The 17312-nt window shown below is 37.6% G+C and overlaps 2 protein-coding genes across 2 annotated transcripts; one reads left to right on the forward strand and one right to left on the reverse strand.

Annotated features, from left to right (window-relative positions):
• The first annotated feature begins 2568 nt into the window (after positions 1-2568).
• LOC135734685 (uncharacterized) lies at positions 2569-6111 on the forward strand. Its single transcript, XM_065253573.2, has 4 exons — positions 2569-3074; positions 4538-4591; positions 4709-4989; positions 5270-6111. The coding sequence occupies exons 1-4, from the start codon at positions 2912-2914 to the stop codon at positions 5873-5875; spliced, it is 1104 nt and encodes a 367-aa protein (XP_065109645.1). The 5' UTR covers positions 2569-2911; the 3' UTR covers positions 5876-6111.
• A 6626-nt stretch (positions 6112-12737) lies between these two features.
• LOC135734684 (uncharacterized) lies at positions 12738-17155 on the reverse strand. Its single transcript, XM_065253571.2, has 4 exons — positions 16706-17155; positions 16506-16559; positions 16126-16406; positions 12738-13651 (listed from the first exon to the last, which is right to left on the reverse strand). The coding sequence occupies exons 1-4, from the start codon at positions 16857-16859 to the stop codon at positions 13055-13057; spliced, it is 1086 nt and encodes a 361-aa protein (XP_065109643.1). The 5' UTR covers positions 16860-17155; the 3' UTR covers positions 12738-13054.
• Positions 17156-17312: the final 157 nt, after the last annotated feature.

Below are 17312 nucleotides of genomic sequence, written 5' to 3' on the forward strand. Positions count from 1 at the left end.
TTATTAAGGTCTTTAACCCCTTAGGCGTCACCCCACCCTATTGAGTTAAATCTACACTCTTGTAGCTTTCAAACGAAATACAGTTTGTCATGATTAGATAAGAATTCACATGCAAACACTTAAGTAAATGTAGGCGTCCTGCTGGCGAGACAGTGACATTTAGCAGGATATAAATGTTTTGAGGCACACTCTTTTCATAAATGAATCATCTACTCTCCCTACATCATTTATTTTATTAAACACTGTTGAAATGTCTATTCAAGAGGATTAGGCCTTTCCAAAAATATATAGTTTGTAGTGATAGATTGAAATACGGTGTCCCGTATTTGGGATTATATATAGATTTGAGGACTATCAAAATAAATACAAAGCTCACAATATACTTACACCATTTGCTAACAAATTTCTGATACCTTAAGGAAAACTGAAAACACTAGGGCAAATAATAGTAAATATTTGTTTTTCGAAATAGGTCATATAAACAAACTTTTGGGGGAAAAAAAGGAAAAAATAACATTGAGCAAAATTCACACTCAAGAATGTGTGATTGTGCTGGTTTTTGCAAGATGTAAACAACACTGATCCAGAATCACTTCATGTTTCAGTTTTTTAACACTACATAAACATTGGGATAAAATACAACCAAGAGAAAATAGAACTGAATCAAAAAGTTAAACATCTTCAAGATATATATGGAATAAAGAAAACAGTTACAAAAATAGGAAGTTACTAAAACAGGAAGTGTTTTTGGACCAGTGTTGTTTACATCTTGCGAAATGGTCAATAAAATCCTGCTATATATATATATATATATATATATATATATAAACATATACATAACATTGCATGATGTTACCTAGACAATCAACAGTTTGTATGTTTTCTGATTATGTTTTCAGTTATTTATAGCCATTACACTATTCACTTATCTTCAGAAAAGGCCTCCATGTCCTGTGAAATATTAGATTGTATGATGTTAAGATTCATCTTTTTCAAACTGACAAAAGAGACTAATGCACAACTATTACAATAGATTCAATAAATACAATAAGTCAGCATGATTCATTAAATCAGGTGGGTGTAAACCTTTAAAAATGATAAATTGTTACCATTTTGTCTTCTTGGAAATATGTAGCCTATGTTTTATAGCTTCTGAATGACAATACTAAATGACATATATCTGACTTTTAAATTGATGGTGCATCACTGAATGTTTCTATTTATTGTAATAATTGCATATTAGTCTCTTGATTGTCCACAATATAAAAAGAAGAACTTAGCATCTTCCAGATTCTGGGTGATAGCATCAGGTTACACTGTTGGATGCCAACAAGCTGGTGGAGGGAGTGTGATGGTCTGAGCAACGATCAGCTGAAAAACCCAGAGTCCGCCCATTCATGTAGATGTAAATCTGACATGTGCTAAACATTTTGAGGAACAAGATGAAGAGTTCAAGATGTTGCTTTAAGCATCCAGATTACACAGATCCCAATCCTACTGAGCATGTGTGATGTGGTGGACCAATAGGTTCGATCCACGGTTGCTTCACCTCGCAAACCAACAGAACTTGAAGGATATGCTGCTAATTCCTCAGTCCCAGATATCACAAACAGGACACCATCAGGGATCTTATAGAGTTCATGTCTTAGCGGGCTACCACTGTTTTGGCAGCACACAGGACCAACAGCATTTTAGGAAGGTCATCATAAGGTTTTGGTTTATCATTGTATGTCTATGGGTCATTACTTACACTCATTCTTAATTTACCAAGTTAATTAGATATACAGCCAAATAAGAACAGGGGGTGCATATTTAATGTGACCGAAGGAGCACTCGGTGTGGCCTGGTGCCAATGTGCTTCAAGGTTCGGTGTGTTGTGCGTTCAGAAATGCGTTCATAAATGGTATTCTGCATACCTTGGTATTCGCTCACTAGATTTTCTGGATAGGAATATACCCAGTCTTGTTAATGCCCATGGGTTCCAGACTTCAGGCAGTATGCAATTATTCATTAGCAGTACTCATTGTATGCAAAGGATTCTCAACAAAATAGGCTATTAAAAATTAACCCCTCAAAGGTGGATTGTGTATAAAAGTGGTGGCAATTCCTAAATCTTTGACATGCTTTTGTTTAACGCCTGGAAATAACGCTAAAAGTTAAAGCTAAATCAGTTAAATACTGATTTTTCTTTCATTTTAGTTTTAGTAAGGTGGCATACAGAGCCAAAGCTATAAAAAAACTGCCTGTGTCCAAATATTTATGGACCTGACAGTATATACAGCATGATATATAGAGAATTTTTTCCCCCAGTTTTATATATAGGCTAATTAAATGATATATATACAAATTATTGACATACAATTATACAGTTAATTATACAAACAATCATACAAAAATAAAATAATTAAAAATCAATCCCATTAACTTTAAAACTTTATTTTTTGCAATAAATGGTTGTGAATAATTTAATAAAATGTTTAAGTACATAATATATGACAAAACATTCAAGGCACCAGAGTTAAACGTTGCACTTTCTACAGCAATATTACAGTCTGCCATATGCGCCTGCAAGGGTGCACGGACTGCGTGTGACGTAGGCGATAAGCAACCAATAGAAACACACAACCTCGCAGCAGAGTTGCGCAGTTGCACTGTGAGCAGCGCAGCCATTACAGTTTTCCTAAATCTTTACTAACAGTTAGATTAGTTAAGTCGACCAAGCAATTTTCTGTCGACATATTGTTATAGTAAACCGCTGGTGACGATATCCGCTCAGTAAATTTGTAAAACTACACAGACTAAGTTAACACGCAAGGTCTCGCTTGTTTGCTAATCCCAGTATAGGCTAACCGAATTGTTATCGAGTTTGTTTTTAATGACATAAACGGTTTAATTAAAGTGTAGTTTAAAGATGGGCACACCTCTTAGAAATGAGTCGTCTGCAGGAAGCTCCGCGTCTTTATGCGATGACCTCACAACTGCAACCGACTCGACTGCGAGCTTATCTTCTGCACGAGCAGTAGTAACGTTACAGCAGGGAGAGCAACTAAAGGCCCAGGCACCCATTTTACTCTGTGAGTGTTATCGCTTGCTATTTTTAGGAGTTTTCATGTATTTTGATTGTTTCCCCCCCTTATTTAATTTAATTGTTTGACAGTATTATGACACTCAGTTTGCTTTTGTGGTAGTTTGTTTCCGCAACACTTCCTAAAATGCAAAACGAGTCCCATTGAAAACGATACTACCTTAAAGGAAAACACCACCGTTTTTCAATATTTTCTATGTTCTTACCTCAACTTAGACGAATGAATGCATACCTATATTTTTTCAGTGCGTGCACTTAATCTTTGTACAGCACATCATCAATGTGTTAGCACTTAGCCTAGCCCCATTCATTCGATAGGATCCAAACAGGAATGAATTTAGAAGCCACCAAACACTTCCATGTTTTCCGTATTTAAAGACTGTTACATGAGTAGTTACACGAGTAAGTATGGTGGCACAAAAAAAAACATTGTGTTTTTTTTAAATGCCACGAACTATATTGAGAGCTATATTTTATGAAGTGTTGCAAACTAAGAGGCTGTTTACACTTGGCATTAACATGCGTTTTCGTCAATCGGATCACAAGTGGACGACGTTAATGCCAGGTGTAAACAGTGTTCAAAACGTTTTGAGCTCGTCCACTTTCGACCACTTTCAACCACATCCAGAGGTAGTCGAAACCACTTTCGATCGGATCGCTTTGGAGTTGCGGAACGCATATGTGGTTGAATGCGTTCCAACAGCCACACGCGACCGCCTTCTCTCCGCCCATTTATCTAATCTGAGGTACTAAACACAAGTTTTACGTCTTTTTTTGTCTTCTGACGTGAACAGCGCTATTTTTAGCCTTTTATTGATAAAACTAAAGCGGAGGATCTCCGTAGTTTCGTTTTGAAAGCGTGTGAAAGTTGCGCGATCCTATTTCATCCATTGCGCTGAAAATTCAGAGAAACTCTAACATACACACGTACAAAACCCTGTGCAGCACGTTTACTTGCTAAACAAGCAGTGTACTCCGATATAATATTAGTTTGCGTCCATATAAACTCATAATTACTCCCGCTCAGGTTTGAATGACAGCGGAGAGACTCGCCCACCGTCTCACAGACCACCCCCTACCAATGTAGTTCTCATTTTTTATCCGTTTCATTTTTTGCCACAATACTTACTCGTGTAACTAACTACTCATGTGACAGTCTTTAAATAGGGAAAACATGGAAGTGTTTGGTGGCTTCTAAATTCATCCCTGTTTGGATCCTAACGAATGAATTGGGCTAGTAGTCACGATGCGCTGTACAAAGATTAAGTACACATATTGAAAAAAGATAGGTATGCATTAATTTGTCTAAGTTGAGGTAAGAACATAGTAAAATATTGAAAAACGTGTTTTTAAAGTTATTGAGCTATTGTAAGTTTTATCTGGTTAACAGCTGCAGCAATAATATTTTGTCATGTCATGAGAATTAACTTTCACCTTTTCCATTTATCACAGATGTTAACAGTCCTATATCATCATCACCATTAGTTACCAACAAAGTCCCACATGGTAAGTGTATAAAATCATACTCACCACTTTTCAAGTTATAAAAGTTACTTTTTACAGCTGTAATGTTTCTTGATGTGATCGTATTGTAACTTCTAAAAATGTTTGAAAACTTTACAGGTGGTCGAGGAACAGAGGCAGTTTCTACATCATCTGAGTTTACTCATGATGCCATCGTACACCTCATTGAAGCAATGCAAAGATGCAGTGATATATATAGCTCACGTGAGCGTGCACTTCTCTTCCAGAGTGTTCAGAAAGAGCTTGAGAACCTTGGTCACTCCATACCTGTAGAGAAGATTCGCCGTAAATGGAATAACCTCCTTGTTACATACAAGAGGGTTAAAGATCGAAGCTCATTGTGTGGAGCCTCTACAAAGACCTCATGGGAGTACTTTGATGTATGTATGATTTTGCAAACACATTGTTAGTTGTTTTATCACATTGCTTTACTCTCATTTCATAGTCTGAAAGTACATTTGTATGACTTCAAGAGAAGTCCTGTGCATTTTTATTTTAACATCCCAAATCAAACTGACGTGGTAACAGTAAAACATTTACCTTCTGTATTTTATTAGATCCATTAGATGTTAACTTTCATTGTAAACTTTTTAATTATATTTAGGTGCCTCCATGATCATTATCATAATCTTGGTTGTTTTCTGTTTTTTTTCACCATAGATTATGGATAATGTTTTAGGGCAGAGCAATATTTTTCAGGGAAGCCCTACTTCAGCCACTCTTGTTGGATTTGCAACCCCAGCTAAAGCAGGTGCAAAGTCAGATGTACGTCCATCTAACAGCGTGGCTGCGATGACCACCCCATGTCTGCTTTCCACTGGCCTCATCACAACGCCTTCCCAGATCCCTACAATGATGACGTCTCCAATGCTGTGCAAAGTTACCCCTAAAATAAACCCTAATCCCTCTTGTAGCACAGACACAGCCTCCATCTCATCTAAGCCTGCTTCACTGATAAACCGTCAGCCACTGAAACAGAAATTGAAGCGTCTTCGGCTCAACTCATTGGCTACACGTGCGGCCCAACAGCAAGGGCAGGCTGGGGAACGCACTTCACTTCTGCGTAATTTTCTCACCAGTCAAGAAGAGCGTACGCGTTTACAGGAGCAGCGTCAGCGCAAGATAGATGCACGAGAGCGACGCAAGGAGAAAACCGCACGCGCCATGGCCGATGCAATAGGAACGATGGCAACGGCACTGGAATTGATCTCATCCAAGCAGGATACCATTATTGCTCTACTTCAGAGACTGGCTGATAAGCATTAGGGGAAAACTTTACCTTCCTGTTTCTCTTTTACTAATATTATCTTTATAACAGATTTGAATTTTATTTAATTTCATTGCTATCTCGTTCTTGAGTAATCATTAAGTCTACATAGTTGATTTGAAATTCTGTTTCCTATTTAAAATGCTTAAGGTAGTTCAATCTGCAAAAATTCTGCAAAAATAATTATTTTCATTTTTTAATTAACAACAATGCTTCTCAGTTTTCAGCATACAATTTCAAATAAAGCAAGTATTTTCTTAAAAGAAAGTAAAGTGTATGACTTTTTGCTATCCATTTACTGGCTTATGTAAAAATAATTGGTGTAATACTGTAGATCTCATTATGGAACGTCTTTATATATTATGACGTAAAGAATGTTAAAATAAATCCAAAGCTTGCTATATTAAACAGTTCAATTTGATTAAGTCAATTCAGTTTACGTATGTGACCTAATGGTACAAAAAATTGTAAAGAATACGTAAAGAATTTTACGATTGTGCTCCTCGGTTCCTCTCCATGGTTAACACACAGCTGATGTTATTGGGGAGGGGTTGAACTTGGGGCAAGAGCCCTGGCCTTAAGCAGATTCAAAGCTCAGGTTCAGAGGTTCCTTCGAGGAGAGCAAGCCAAGTTCGTATACCATTTATCATTAAGACTAAATGTGCAGGCGAATAAGTGTGAAGGTAATTATGCTTTTGTTTCCCTGTCTTGTCCTCGGTTCAATGAATTTACATAAAGACACATGGTGATAGGCAGCATAGATAAATGGATTATTGCACTTATAAAATTATGGCATACAAATACAATTATTGCACATTATATACTGACCAAAATTATAAACACAACACTTTTTGTTTTTGCCTCCATTTTCCATGATCTAAGACTTATTCCTACGTACACAAAAGTCCTATTTCTCCTAAATATTGTCACAAATTTGACTAAATCTGTGTTAGTGAGCACGTTTCCTTTTCTGAGATAATCCATCCTGCTGCCTCCAAGTCTTTCTGGAGCTCTTGGCTACATGACTAACATTTTGACTTCTGGGACAGTAATCTTCAGAGGAGCCCCTGTTCGTGGCCGGTTAAATGTGTTGTATCTTCCTCTTGCAGGTAACGGCCCCTAGTGGTGCTAACAGAAACATTAAAGTTTGCTAAACAACATTTGGAGAAGCCTGTGAATTACTGAAAAAACCTAGGGCCTGTTGCACAAAAGTAGAATTAAGACATCCAGGCTAAATGACTGAGCTGAGCTCAATGAAGCCAAAACAAGTGCGTCCACGCTTAATTGGTTGCACAAAGACGAAGCCAGGATGATCAGACACGGATTCATCAAGCCAGGTGAAACCAATCCTGGATAGGTGCGCGCTCACGGCTCACTCAACTAGACCCCGCCACCGATCACAGATTCACCGATTCACCATGGCAACTAGCGGCGTTCTTTTCCCCGTCAGAGGCACAAATCCATACGAGGAGGTAAAAGACATAATTAAGAAGAAAGGCAACACCGCCACAGTGGTAAAGCAGAGAGACAAAGCGTGGCAAAGTATTGCAGACCGCCTGAATGCGTAAGTAGTGCACAATTACACACTCACCGCTCCGCTGAAACATCACAATTACAATTAAAAGATTTAATTCACATCTCCAAAAACGCAATTGTACTCTGATTATAAAACAGTTAATTTTTTTATTGAAATAGACTGCAAATATGAGTGAAATTGTGTAAAGTAACTCCATCACACTGGATAAGGCTTCAATAAATTATTATGAAAGCCTTACATTATTACTACGCTCATTATGTACTCTGCTTCTTATGTTGTCCACCGTTTTTTTTTTCTTTTTCTTTTTTTTCTGCTTTTATTAATGTAAAGCTGCTTTGAAACAATGAAACAATTGAATAAATAGATGAGCTATTGATAATAATCAATTTAATTTATAAAGCGCCTTTCAAAGGACCCAAGGTCACTTGCTCCTTGCACTGCCAAAAAATGACTTTCTTCGTGTTTTTGTCTTGTTTTCAGTACAAATATCAAAAAATTCTTCAATTAAGATGTATTAAAAGTTTTCTTGAAATATACTTTTTCATAAACACTTAATTTAAAAAAAAATTTTATTCCATTGGCTGATATTTTTGCTTATTTTCCTAGGTCATTTTGCTCATCAAGAAAATGCATCTTAATTGAAGAAGTTTTTGATATTTTTACTGAAAACAAGTCATTTTTTGCAGTGTGACTCCATTGAATGTTCTTGTGTGTTAAAGAAAGTCTCTCTTTTTGTGTGTGGTGTTGTGTGATGTAGATTAAATATGACCGGGCCAAAACGGACATGGCAGCAGGTCAAAATCAAAATCTGCAGAATGGTAAGGGCCCTGACTAATACTTAATAATGCACAAGCATAGATTGTACCCAGAAGGTGCCTGCTCACACATTGTCTGTACTGTTTTAGCAGTGGAAAAGAATACCCAGAGACAAGGCACGGGTGGTGGGTCACCAAAAGCTGACCTCACCCCAGCAGAGGCCAGCTTTGGAGCTAAATAAAGGCAGGCCTGTTGGAGGGGATCCCTGGGGGAAAAGAGACAAGCATAGGTCCCTCACAAGATGCCACCCGCTTCATACAAGGTATGTTCTTCCATCTCTACATGGGACACAATCACATTCATATTGACTCTATTTGGACTGTCTGACTTTGGTTTGCCTATTGCCTTGCAGTGTCTGGCAGCACTGTGTTACTGTTAAAGCCACCAGCACGAGCACCTGACGATGCTGATCCAGTGAGTACTCCATCAAAGGCACACTGTAGGCCTGGCATGTCTTGTCTACTAGCTTCAATATGAATCCGATTAAATGTGATGGGGTCAAGGCCCCATTTCATCAGCACATAACGGCGATGATGATGAGGAGACCATCTCGCTGGATTCCAAAAGGCATAAGGTATCATGTCAAACTTGTGAAAGTACTATTCAGTCTACAATGGTGAGGAGTCATCATTTGGAGCCATCACAAAATCTCATTTCTTTTACAGGACCCAGAGTCATTGGTGCACTGGACTGCACAAACATAAGGATAAAAGCCCCCTCAGGTGCCCATGAGGCAGATTTTGTTAATATGAAATCTTTTTACAGCATTAATGTTCAGGTGAACATAACTTTTTGATCTTTTCCATTGAACACTGGCAAAATGGCCTGGCTCAGTCCATGACTCCAGAATCTTTTGGACCTCTGAAATCTATCAGCGCCTATCACAAGGTGAGCCACACAACCCATATATAACCACTTTTTACATAATGGCTGTGTCAACAATATCACTGTGTTTTATTAGTAATGATGAGATTTTTTGTTGACAGGTGAATTCTCTGGTGTGTTGCTGGTAGACAGGGGGTAAGGCTGCCAGCCGTTTTTCCTGACACCTTTCACAGACCCCCAGGAAGCACAGCAGGCCTACAACTATGCCCATGCTAGGGCCAGAGTTGAAATGACCTTTGGCCTCCTGAAGGCACGCTCTCACTGCCTTCACAAATTAAGGGTCAGCCCTGTGAGGGCATGTGACATTACTGTGGCTTGTGGTGTCCTCCACAATGTGGCCTGCCTGAGGAAGGAGAGCGCACCCAGAGTGCTGCCAGCCATGGACTGGGACAATCCGGAAATCTTCCCTGATGACAACAGTGGTCGGCTGCTGAGGGACCAATATGTGTTGAATTATTTTAGTCAGTATGTGTGCTTTCAAATTTTTTTTATGTTTGTGCTGTATACTGTGTGTATACTGTTTGTGTATACAAGCTTGCAGGGAGGCTACTGCATCCGTTAATTGTCTTGTTTTCAGTTGTCTGAAATTGTCTGTTCAGTTAATGTGTATGAATTTGTCCTGCATTTATTTCAGTGTGCAGACATGCAGGGTGTGTTATATACAGACCTTTGAATGTGTTTTTATCCTTTGGTTGTATAATATGCTTTGATTCTGTGCTTTCCATTTTGTAGAGAGTCACTGTGTGACTTCAGTTTCGAAAGGAGCTGATGGTTTACCTGCTTTGTTTTGTCCTTATTCAATAAAGAAACATAATGTTACACTTTGTGCTTTTATATTTATATGAAATGTGTATGGTATAAGGGCCACACCGAGGAAAGGAGAAAGTCATACATTTGAGGCTGGTTCTTTCTGTGGAAAGATGCATATTGTTTTTACAGTCCTGATACTTACTGTATAACAATTTGATTAAGTATTTCCTTGTTTCTGAAACCATACTGAAGTACAATTCCACGAAATGCCCCACAAACTGTTATTGTAACAACTGTGCTCCTCTAAAACAACAAGTTACAATATTACGACTTCATTCTCTGTCTGTTTTTTTTCTCTGTGGCCCTAATGTTCTATCATTTTATATATAACCTTATAGTCTTTAGGAAACTGTAAATTATCTAATGATAGCAACATCATCTAAAATCATAATTTATCCAAAATTATAAAAATTAATGATCACAAACATTTAATAAAATTACAGTGGGTCTACTTATATGTGATAACAATGTATATTGGGAAGTGAAATAACTATTGGTTTCCATTTGTGGTGATTGCTGACTGACATAAGGGATGAGATTAAATAGATCCTGGAATTAAGCCTGGTCCGGAGCAGGCTAGCTCCACAGAATAGATCTCCATGGAAATTTATACCATAACATATCCTCCTGCCCCCTATCCAACTTTAGTGCAACCGGATCACGGATCAATTGAGCCAGGATCACCAAGATATCCCGGCTTAATCCCTTATCCTAGTTTTGTGCAATAGGCCCCTAGTCTAATCATGTTTGAAGGAGATAAACAAGTCTTGTTGGTAAGGTTTGGGGAGGTCTTTGCCTCTGCCCATCATAAGATGTTTGTATGAGAGGTAGTTAAGTCTTTATCAACATGCACCACACCACCTGATTCTCATTTTTACAGGAAAGAGGTACTGTAGAACTAGTTAAATCACACATTCCCTTGATGTAATGCTTTTTTTGTAGCATGTACTTTATTACAATACATATTTATTTATGTACTTTGGTTGGCCTTTCTGTGTGGAGTTTGCATGTTCTTCCTGTTTTAGTCTGGGTTTACTCTGGATTCCTCCCACAGGCCAAATTTTTTTTGATTCACTATAATTCTCTATATTACAGTTTTTCTGAATTACTAAAACACTAAACCCCAATCTCTGCATAAAATTCATGGTGGCATAAACCCATTTGTCAAATCATGTCCTCTTTTTGCAACTCTAAACACAAACTTCTCACTAAAACAAAAATTTAACATATGCAATGCACTTGTTTTATAAATGCTAAATACAGGCAGGCAAAAGATGAACACAACTACAACACAGTTGTCATCGAGCAAACACAACAACTCAAAATTGTACACACTTTTGTCTTATAGTATTTTTACCAGTTGTGTGGATTGGAAACAGTCTGAGAGGCAGATGAAGAGTATGAGGAAGAGAAGGACACCCGAGACGATGCATTTGACAAAATTTGCAGCTGGATTGCTGACTTTTTACAAAATACAAGTGCTGCTTACAGTAAAATTGAAAACTTACCATTACTTGCAGTATTCATTATATTCACTGAAATAAACTTGTGATTACAGTAATACAGACTGTTTACAGTATTTGTCAAGTGTGTTGTTTTATGCCATAAATATGTATTTTTCTGTAAGCAGATGGCCGGGATGTTGTGTTTTTTAAGGTAGTGTCTAAAGGATGTTCTGTGGTGTTTTATATTATAGACTTATGTGTGTATGATTTGAAAGCTTAGTTTGATTTTGAGGTGAAATGGTTTTGAAGGAACTGTTTGATTTTGCTAGAAGAATCAGGGGTTCTGTGAATATAGTTTGACAATTTGGATTTGTGTTAAGGTTTTGAGAAAATGAGTGATGGTTTCAAAAAATGTGTTTCCAGTCCTCTGCCATTTGCTACTGATGTAATTCCTTCCTTTTATTTCTTTATTCTTTAGGCCAAAAGCATGGCTAGAACTAGTTAATACACATATTTATTCAGACACAGGTTGGGGGAGGGACAATTTGGCATCTCCAATTTTGCCTAACTTGCATATTTTTGGCCTGTGGAAGGAAACCGGAATAAACCCACGCTGACACAGGGAGAACATGCAAACCCCACACAGAATGGCCACCTGACATAGGTGGGGCTCAAACCGGGGACTTTCTTGCTGTGAGGCAACAGTGCTACCCACTTAAACGTATTAAAATTGATTACTAATATAGTTTAATATAGCAAGCATTATATATATAGCATTATATATATATATATATATATATATATATATATATATATATATATATATATATAATATTAGTCAGATACTCCTTAAATCATTATATGTAGACATCATATAGGCTAATGACACCTGTTACATCACTGCAGGACTCAACATAAAGGACCCCCCGGTGTCCCGGGGCAAGTGTGAGAGACGTTCAGGCCAGTAAAAAGTATTGTCACTTGCCCGATCGGCCCAGTGCTTCACCCTCAGTCACTAAAATACATTTTCATCTATGTATATTATTTAACCTCTTCGAAGCAGACATTTACTAATTATGCAATATTTTGCACAGTTTGCTGTCAGTTTACAGGGAAAGCAGAAAAGTTGGGAGCCTGTTTTCGTCTAAACATATCTGTTGTATATGTATACAATTATATTTGACTTTTGATTAATCTTTTTTAAATATGTGACACTGACATTTTTTTATTGGGGCCAATGAAGATTTTGGCAGGGCAAGTGAAAACCTGAACCACTGGCCCAACTGGGCCAGTATAAAAAAATATTTGCGTTGAGCCCTGCACTGTTTCACATGGGCTGAATAAAATGGATGGCAAAGATTCATACACTTCAAACGTCATCTTGTTCTTTATTTGAAATTGTATACTGAAAAGTGAGCAATAATGACTGTATTACTGAGAATGTGTTGAGTTTCAATTCTAATCGTGTTTTCCAGATGATGTATTGTTAATGAAATAGAAAGGATATGTAATAAGATTTGTTTAACAGTAGTACCTCAAACTTTAGAAACAAGATTACAAATCAACTATGTATACTTAAGAATTAGACAGCATTTATACACTAAGTAAAATTAAAATGAAATTTAATTTAATTCTGTTATAAAGATAATATTAGCAAAAGAGAAACAGGAGGGTCATTTCCCCCCTTAATGCTTATCAGCCAGTCTCTGAAGTAGAGCAATAATGGTATCCTGCTTGGATGAGATCAACTCCACTGCCGTTGCCATCGTTCCTATTGCATCGGCCATGGCACGTGCGGTTTTCTCCTTGCGTCGCTCTCGTGCATCTATCTTGCGCTGACGTTGCTCCTGTAAACGCGTACGCTCTTCTTGACTGGTGAGAAAATTACGAAGAAGTGAAGTGCGTTCCCCAGCCTGCCCTTGCTGTTGGGCCGCACGTGTAGCCAATGAGTTGAGCCGAAGACGCTTCAATTTCTGTTTCAGTGGCTGACGGTTTATCAGTGAAGCAGGCTTAGATGAGATGGAGGCTGTGTCTGTGCTACAAGAGGGATTAGGGTTTATTTTAGGGGTAACTTTGCACAGCATTGGCGACGTCACCAGTGTAGGAATCTGGGATGGTGAAGTCATGATGCCAGGGGGAAGCAGACATGGGGTGGTCATTGTAATAGATGGACAAACATCCGACTTTGCACCTGCTTTAGCTGGGGTTGCATATCCAATAAGAGTGGCTGAAGCAGGGCTTTCCTGAAAAATATTGCTCTGCCCTAAAACATTATCCATCATCTGTGGTAAAAAAAAAAAAACAGAAAAGATTATTCAATAAATTATACTGATGATCCTAGTATCAGTATTGCTGTTAGGGCAGGCTAATATCTACACTTAAGTATTTTTAGTAATAATGGTGACCACATTTAATTTAAAATTTAAGAAAAAACACACATTATTGCAACAATATAAAAAAATATATATTTTTTCAGTCCCATGAAAAATATTTGAGGTTATTCCTTAATAGGACAATACTAATCATGCATTACGTCAGTGATTGTGATAGGAATGATGTGTCATTGTGATGATTAGTTATGAGCTGTTTTTAAATGAGTTTGTGTTTAAATAGGGTTGGTATAGCTGATGACGGTCATGGGATCAAATAAGTAATTAATTGATTTTGATATTGTTGCAAGACAATAGTGTGTGGGATCTTTGTTTTTTCTGATTATTGACCATACGGTCTTTTTCCAATACTTGTGCGGGGTTGATTGTTAAGATTTATACACAGGGTTCCTACAGGTTTCTTCAAGTTAAATTCAAGTCTTTTTAAGACCTTTTTAAGACCATTTATATAAAAAATTAATACCCATTTCACGTCCCTACCAGCAAAGAAAAACTAAAATACTTAAACTTGTGTTCATTTATTTTTCCGATGTGAAATGGCTAAAAAGATTATAAGCCAAGCAAGTGTGAAAAAATTTTTTCAGTAGGCCACAAGAAAGTTTGCCAAACAATGTTAAGTTGTTAAGGAATTTCTGAGATTTTCTTTGATTTTTCCCACTTCTCCTTTGCCTGTTGCTGTGTTGTGTTGCAGTCTATGATTGTGGTGATCTTCATTTACTGAAGGTATCACGTGTTCGCAGTATTTTGTACTGTGACCCGGGACTGTGTTGCGTTCTCAATTATTGGATCCGCCACTCTTTATTTATACTACTTTATTAAACAAACAGAGATGCAAACACATGTATGTTCAAAAAAGAGAAAGGTAATCTAAGCCCTCACACCCAGGCAAATATCCAGATACTTAGGCTACATTGCCACAGACCCCTGCCATCCCTACCAACCTAGGTATATAGAGAAAAATGAAATTCGAAAATCAAAAGACGCCGACATTAATTTGGAATATTCAATTTCATTTTTTATGTTAAACCAAAACTCTTATTGAACTATCTAGCACTTCTTCTTGCTTTACTCCTTCTTCCTCTTCTTCCTGACCACCTCCTGCAACGTATCCAGGGCCTTCCATCTGGCTGCATTCATTTATATTAATTTCACATTATATTTCATAAATCCAACCATAAATGAACAAAGCTGACAATGTTTGTCAAAGCATCACAAAACACTTTACTGTTTTTGCACTGACATATGAAGCAATATTTGTGTAGATGACCCCTTTTATCAAACTCTTTTGAATACAATAATATGTATAGTATATTAATGATAGAAAGTGCAGGTCTAGATTATAAATGTAATCGGTGTGTTATGGTTTATGTAGATTTCTTTCCTTTTTTAGATAGAGCAGAAGCAGTAAAAGTGCCTCTTTTAATTCCTCTCTTGCAGATTAAAAGAGCTTAATCCACTTATTATTTTAGATTCAAAAGTCTACTTGCTGTCCCAGTGACTGGTGACTTTATATTAGAGCTTTGCGTTTTTTATATCTAGAGTCAGCTTGAGCTTTGCTCGTGCAATGGGCTTAATTAACATTCACATTGCTTTTTTGCTACCATCTTTGTGATCTTTGAGCAAACTTTTTAGATATAAAAAGATGGTTCATTAATAAGAATATTATTAAACAAAGGGACAGAGAAAGAAAGTGCAGCGCGTGGTCGTGACTTTCAAACCAAGCCAGTTGTTATTGCAATAGAAACGGAGGCACGCAGCTTGAAACTGCACGTGAACATTAGCGCTGACTGACTCTGATCACGGCCGTTTTCCTATCGACTCGGGTTTTACACATAATGTTAATCGGACCCGGTCCTCCGTGAAAACCTCTATGCATACAACTCTGCTCAAGTTCAGAAACATGTTACGCTGAACTCGCTTCATGTCGCACCCAATTCATCGAGAAACAGAGAGCATGTGAACGTACAGCAGACTCATCGGGAGAGACACGATGTGCTCGCAACCAAAATGCCATTAATAATAAAAAGGCGCAGGCGCTGAAAAGCGATGTGTTTGCATCCCTGATTTAATCAAAATGTGGTTGACAAAGAAACTTTTAAGGAAAAATACAATATGGAGAAGTTACATACAGCACAATTTTTAAGACCCAGACATCAAAATATAAGACTTTTTTAAGTCTTTTTAAGGTATTATTTCCAAATTCATAAATTCAATGCTTTTAAGGCTTTTTAAGACCCCGCGGGAACCCTGTATACACCACAGAAGCAGAATACTGTTATATAATGTTTCATTATTGTCAAAAAAAGAAATGAAAGTAAAGCAATGTAATAAAACAATTAACAATCTGTCTGCAAAATCATACATACATCAAAGTACTCCCATGAGGTCTTTGTGGGGGCTCCACACAATGAGCTTCGATCTTTAACCCTCTTGTATGTAACAAGGAGGTTATTCCATTTACGGCGAATCTTCTCTACAGGTATGGAGTGACCAAGGTTCTCCAGCTCTTTCTGAACACTCTGGAAGAGAAGGGCACGCTCACGTGAGCAATAAATATCTCGGCACCTTTGCATTGCTTCAATGAGGTGTACGATGGCATCATGGGTAAACTCAGATGATGTAGAAACTGCCTCTGTTCCTCGACCACCTGTGAATTTTTCAGACATTTTTAGAAATTACAATACGATCACATCTAGAAAACATTACAGCTGTATAACTCGAAAAGTGTATGATTTTATACACTTACCATGAGCGACTTTGTTGGTAACTAATGGCGATGATGATATAGGACTGTTAACATCTGTGATAAATGGAAAAGATGAAGATTAATATGGAGAACATGACAAAATATTAGACAAATGCTGCAGCTGTGCATCTGATAAAACCTGCTTTAGCTCAAAAACTTTGCATGAAAACTCTTTAAAGATAGTAAGCAATAACACTCACAGAGTAAAACAGGAGCCTGGGCCTTTAGTTGTTCTCCCTGCTGTACTACTCGTGCAGAAGATAAGCTCGCAGTCGAGTCGGTTGCAGTTGTGAGGTCATCGCATAAAGGCGCGGAGTTTCCTGCAGACGACTCATTTCTGAGAGGTGTGCCCATCTTTATACTACACTTAAATTTAAATTAAACCGCGTATGCAATATCCGTCAAAGCTGTGCCTAGCAAACACGCTAAACTTTGCGCGGTAACCCGGGTTGTGAAGTTTAACTTGTAACTTTCCAGAACAAAAATCTTTTAAATCTTTGCCAACTGTTTTAGCCACCAAAGGTATATTGGGGCTATTTTTGATTAGAAAACTGCTAGGACGATTCAATCTCGCCGACTGTTTATAAAGATTCAAGTCTAAGTGTAATGGCTGCGCTGGTCACATTACAACTGCGCAACTCTGCTGCGTATATGTCTCTTGCTATTGGTTGCTTAACGCTTACGTCACACGCAGTCTTTGCACCCTCGCAGACGCGTATTACACTCGACGACACTTAAATCGTCGTGCAAAACATGTACTATGTTTTTTACCAAATTATTAATTACAGTAATCTTTTATCAGTTTAT

This window comes from Paramisgurnus dabryanus, chromosome 1 (assembly GCF_030506205.2).
Source record: "Paramisgurnus dabryanus chromosome 1, PD_genome_1.1, whole genome shotgun sequence".
Classification (NCBI taxonomy): domain Eukaryota; kingdom Metazoa; phylum Chordata; class Actinopteri; order Cypriniformes; family Cobitidae; genus Paramisgurnus; species Paramisgurnus dabryanus.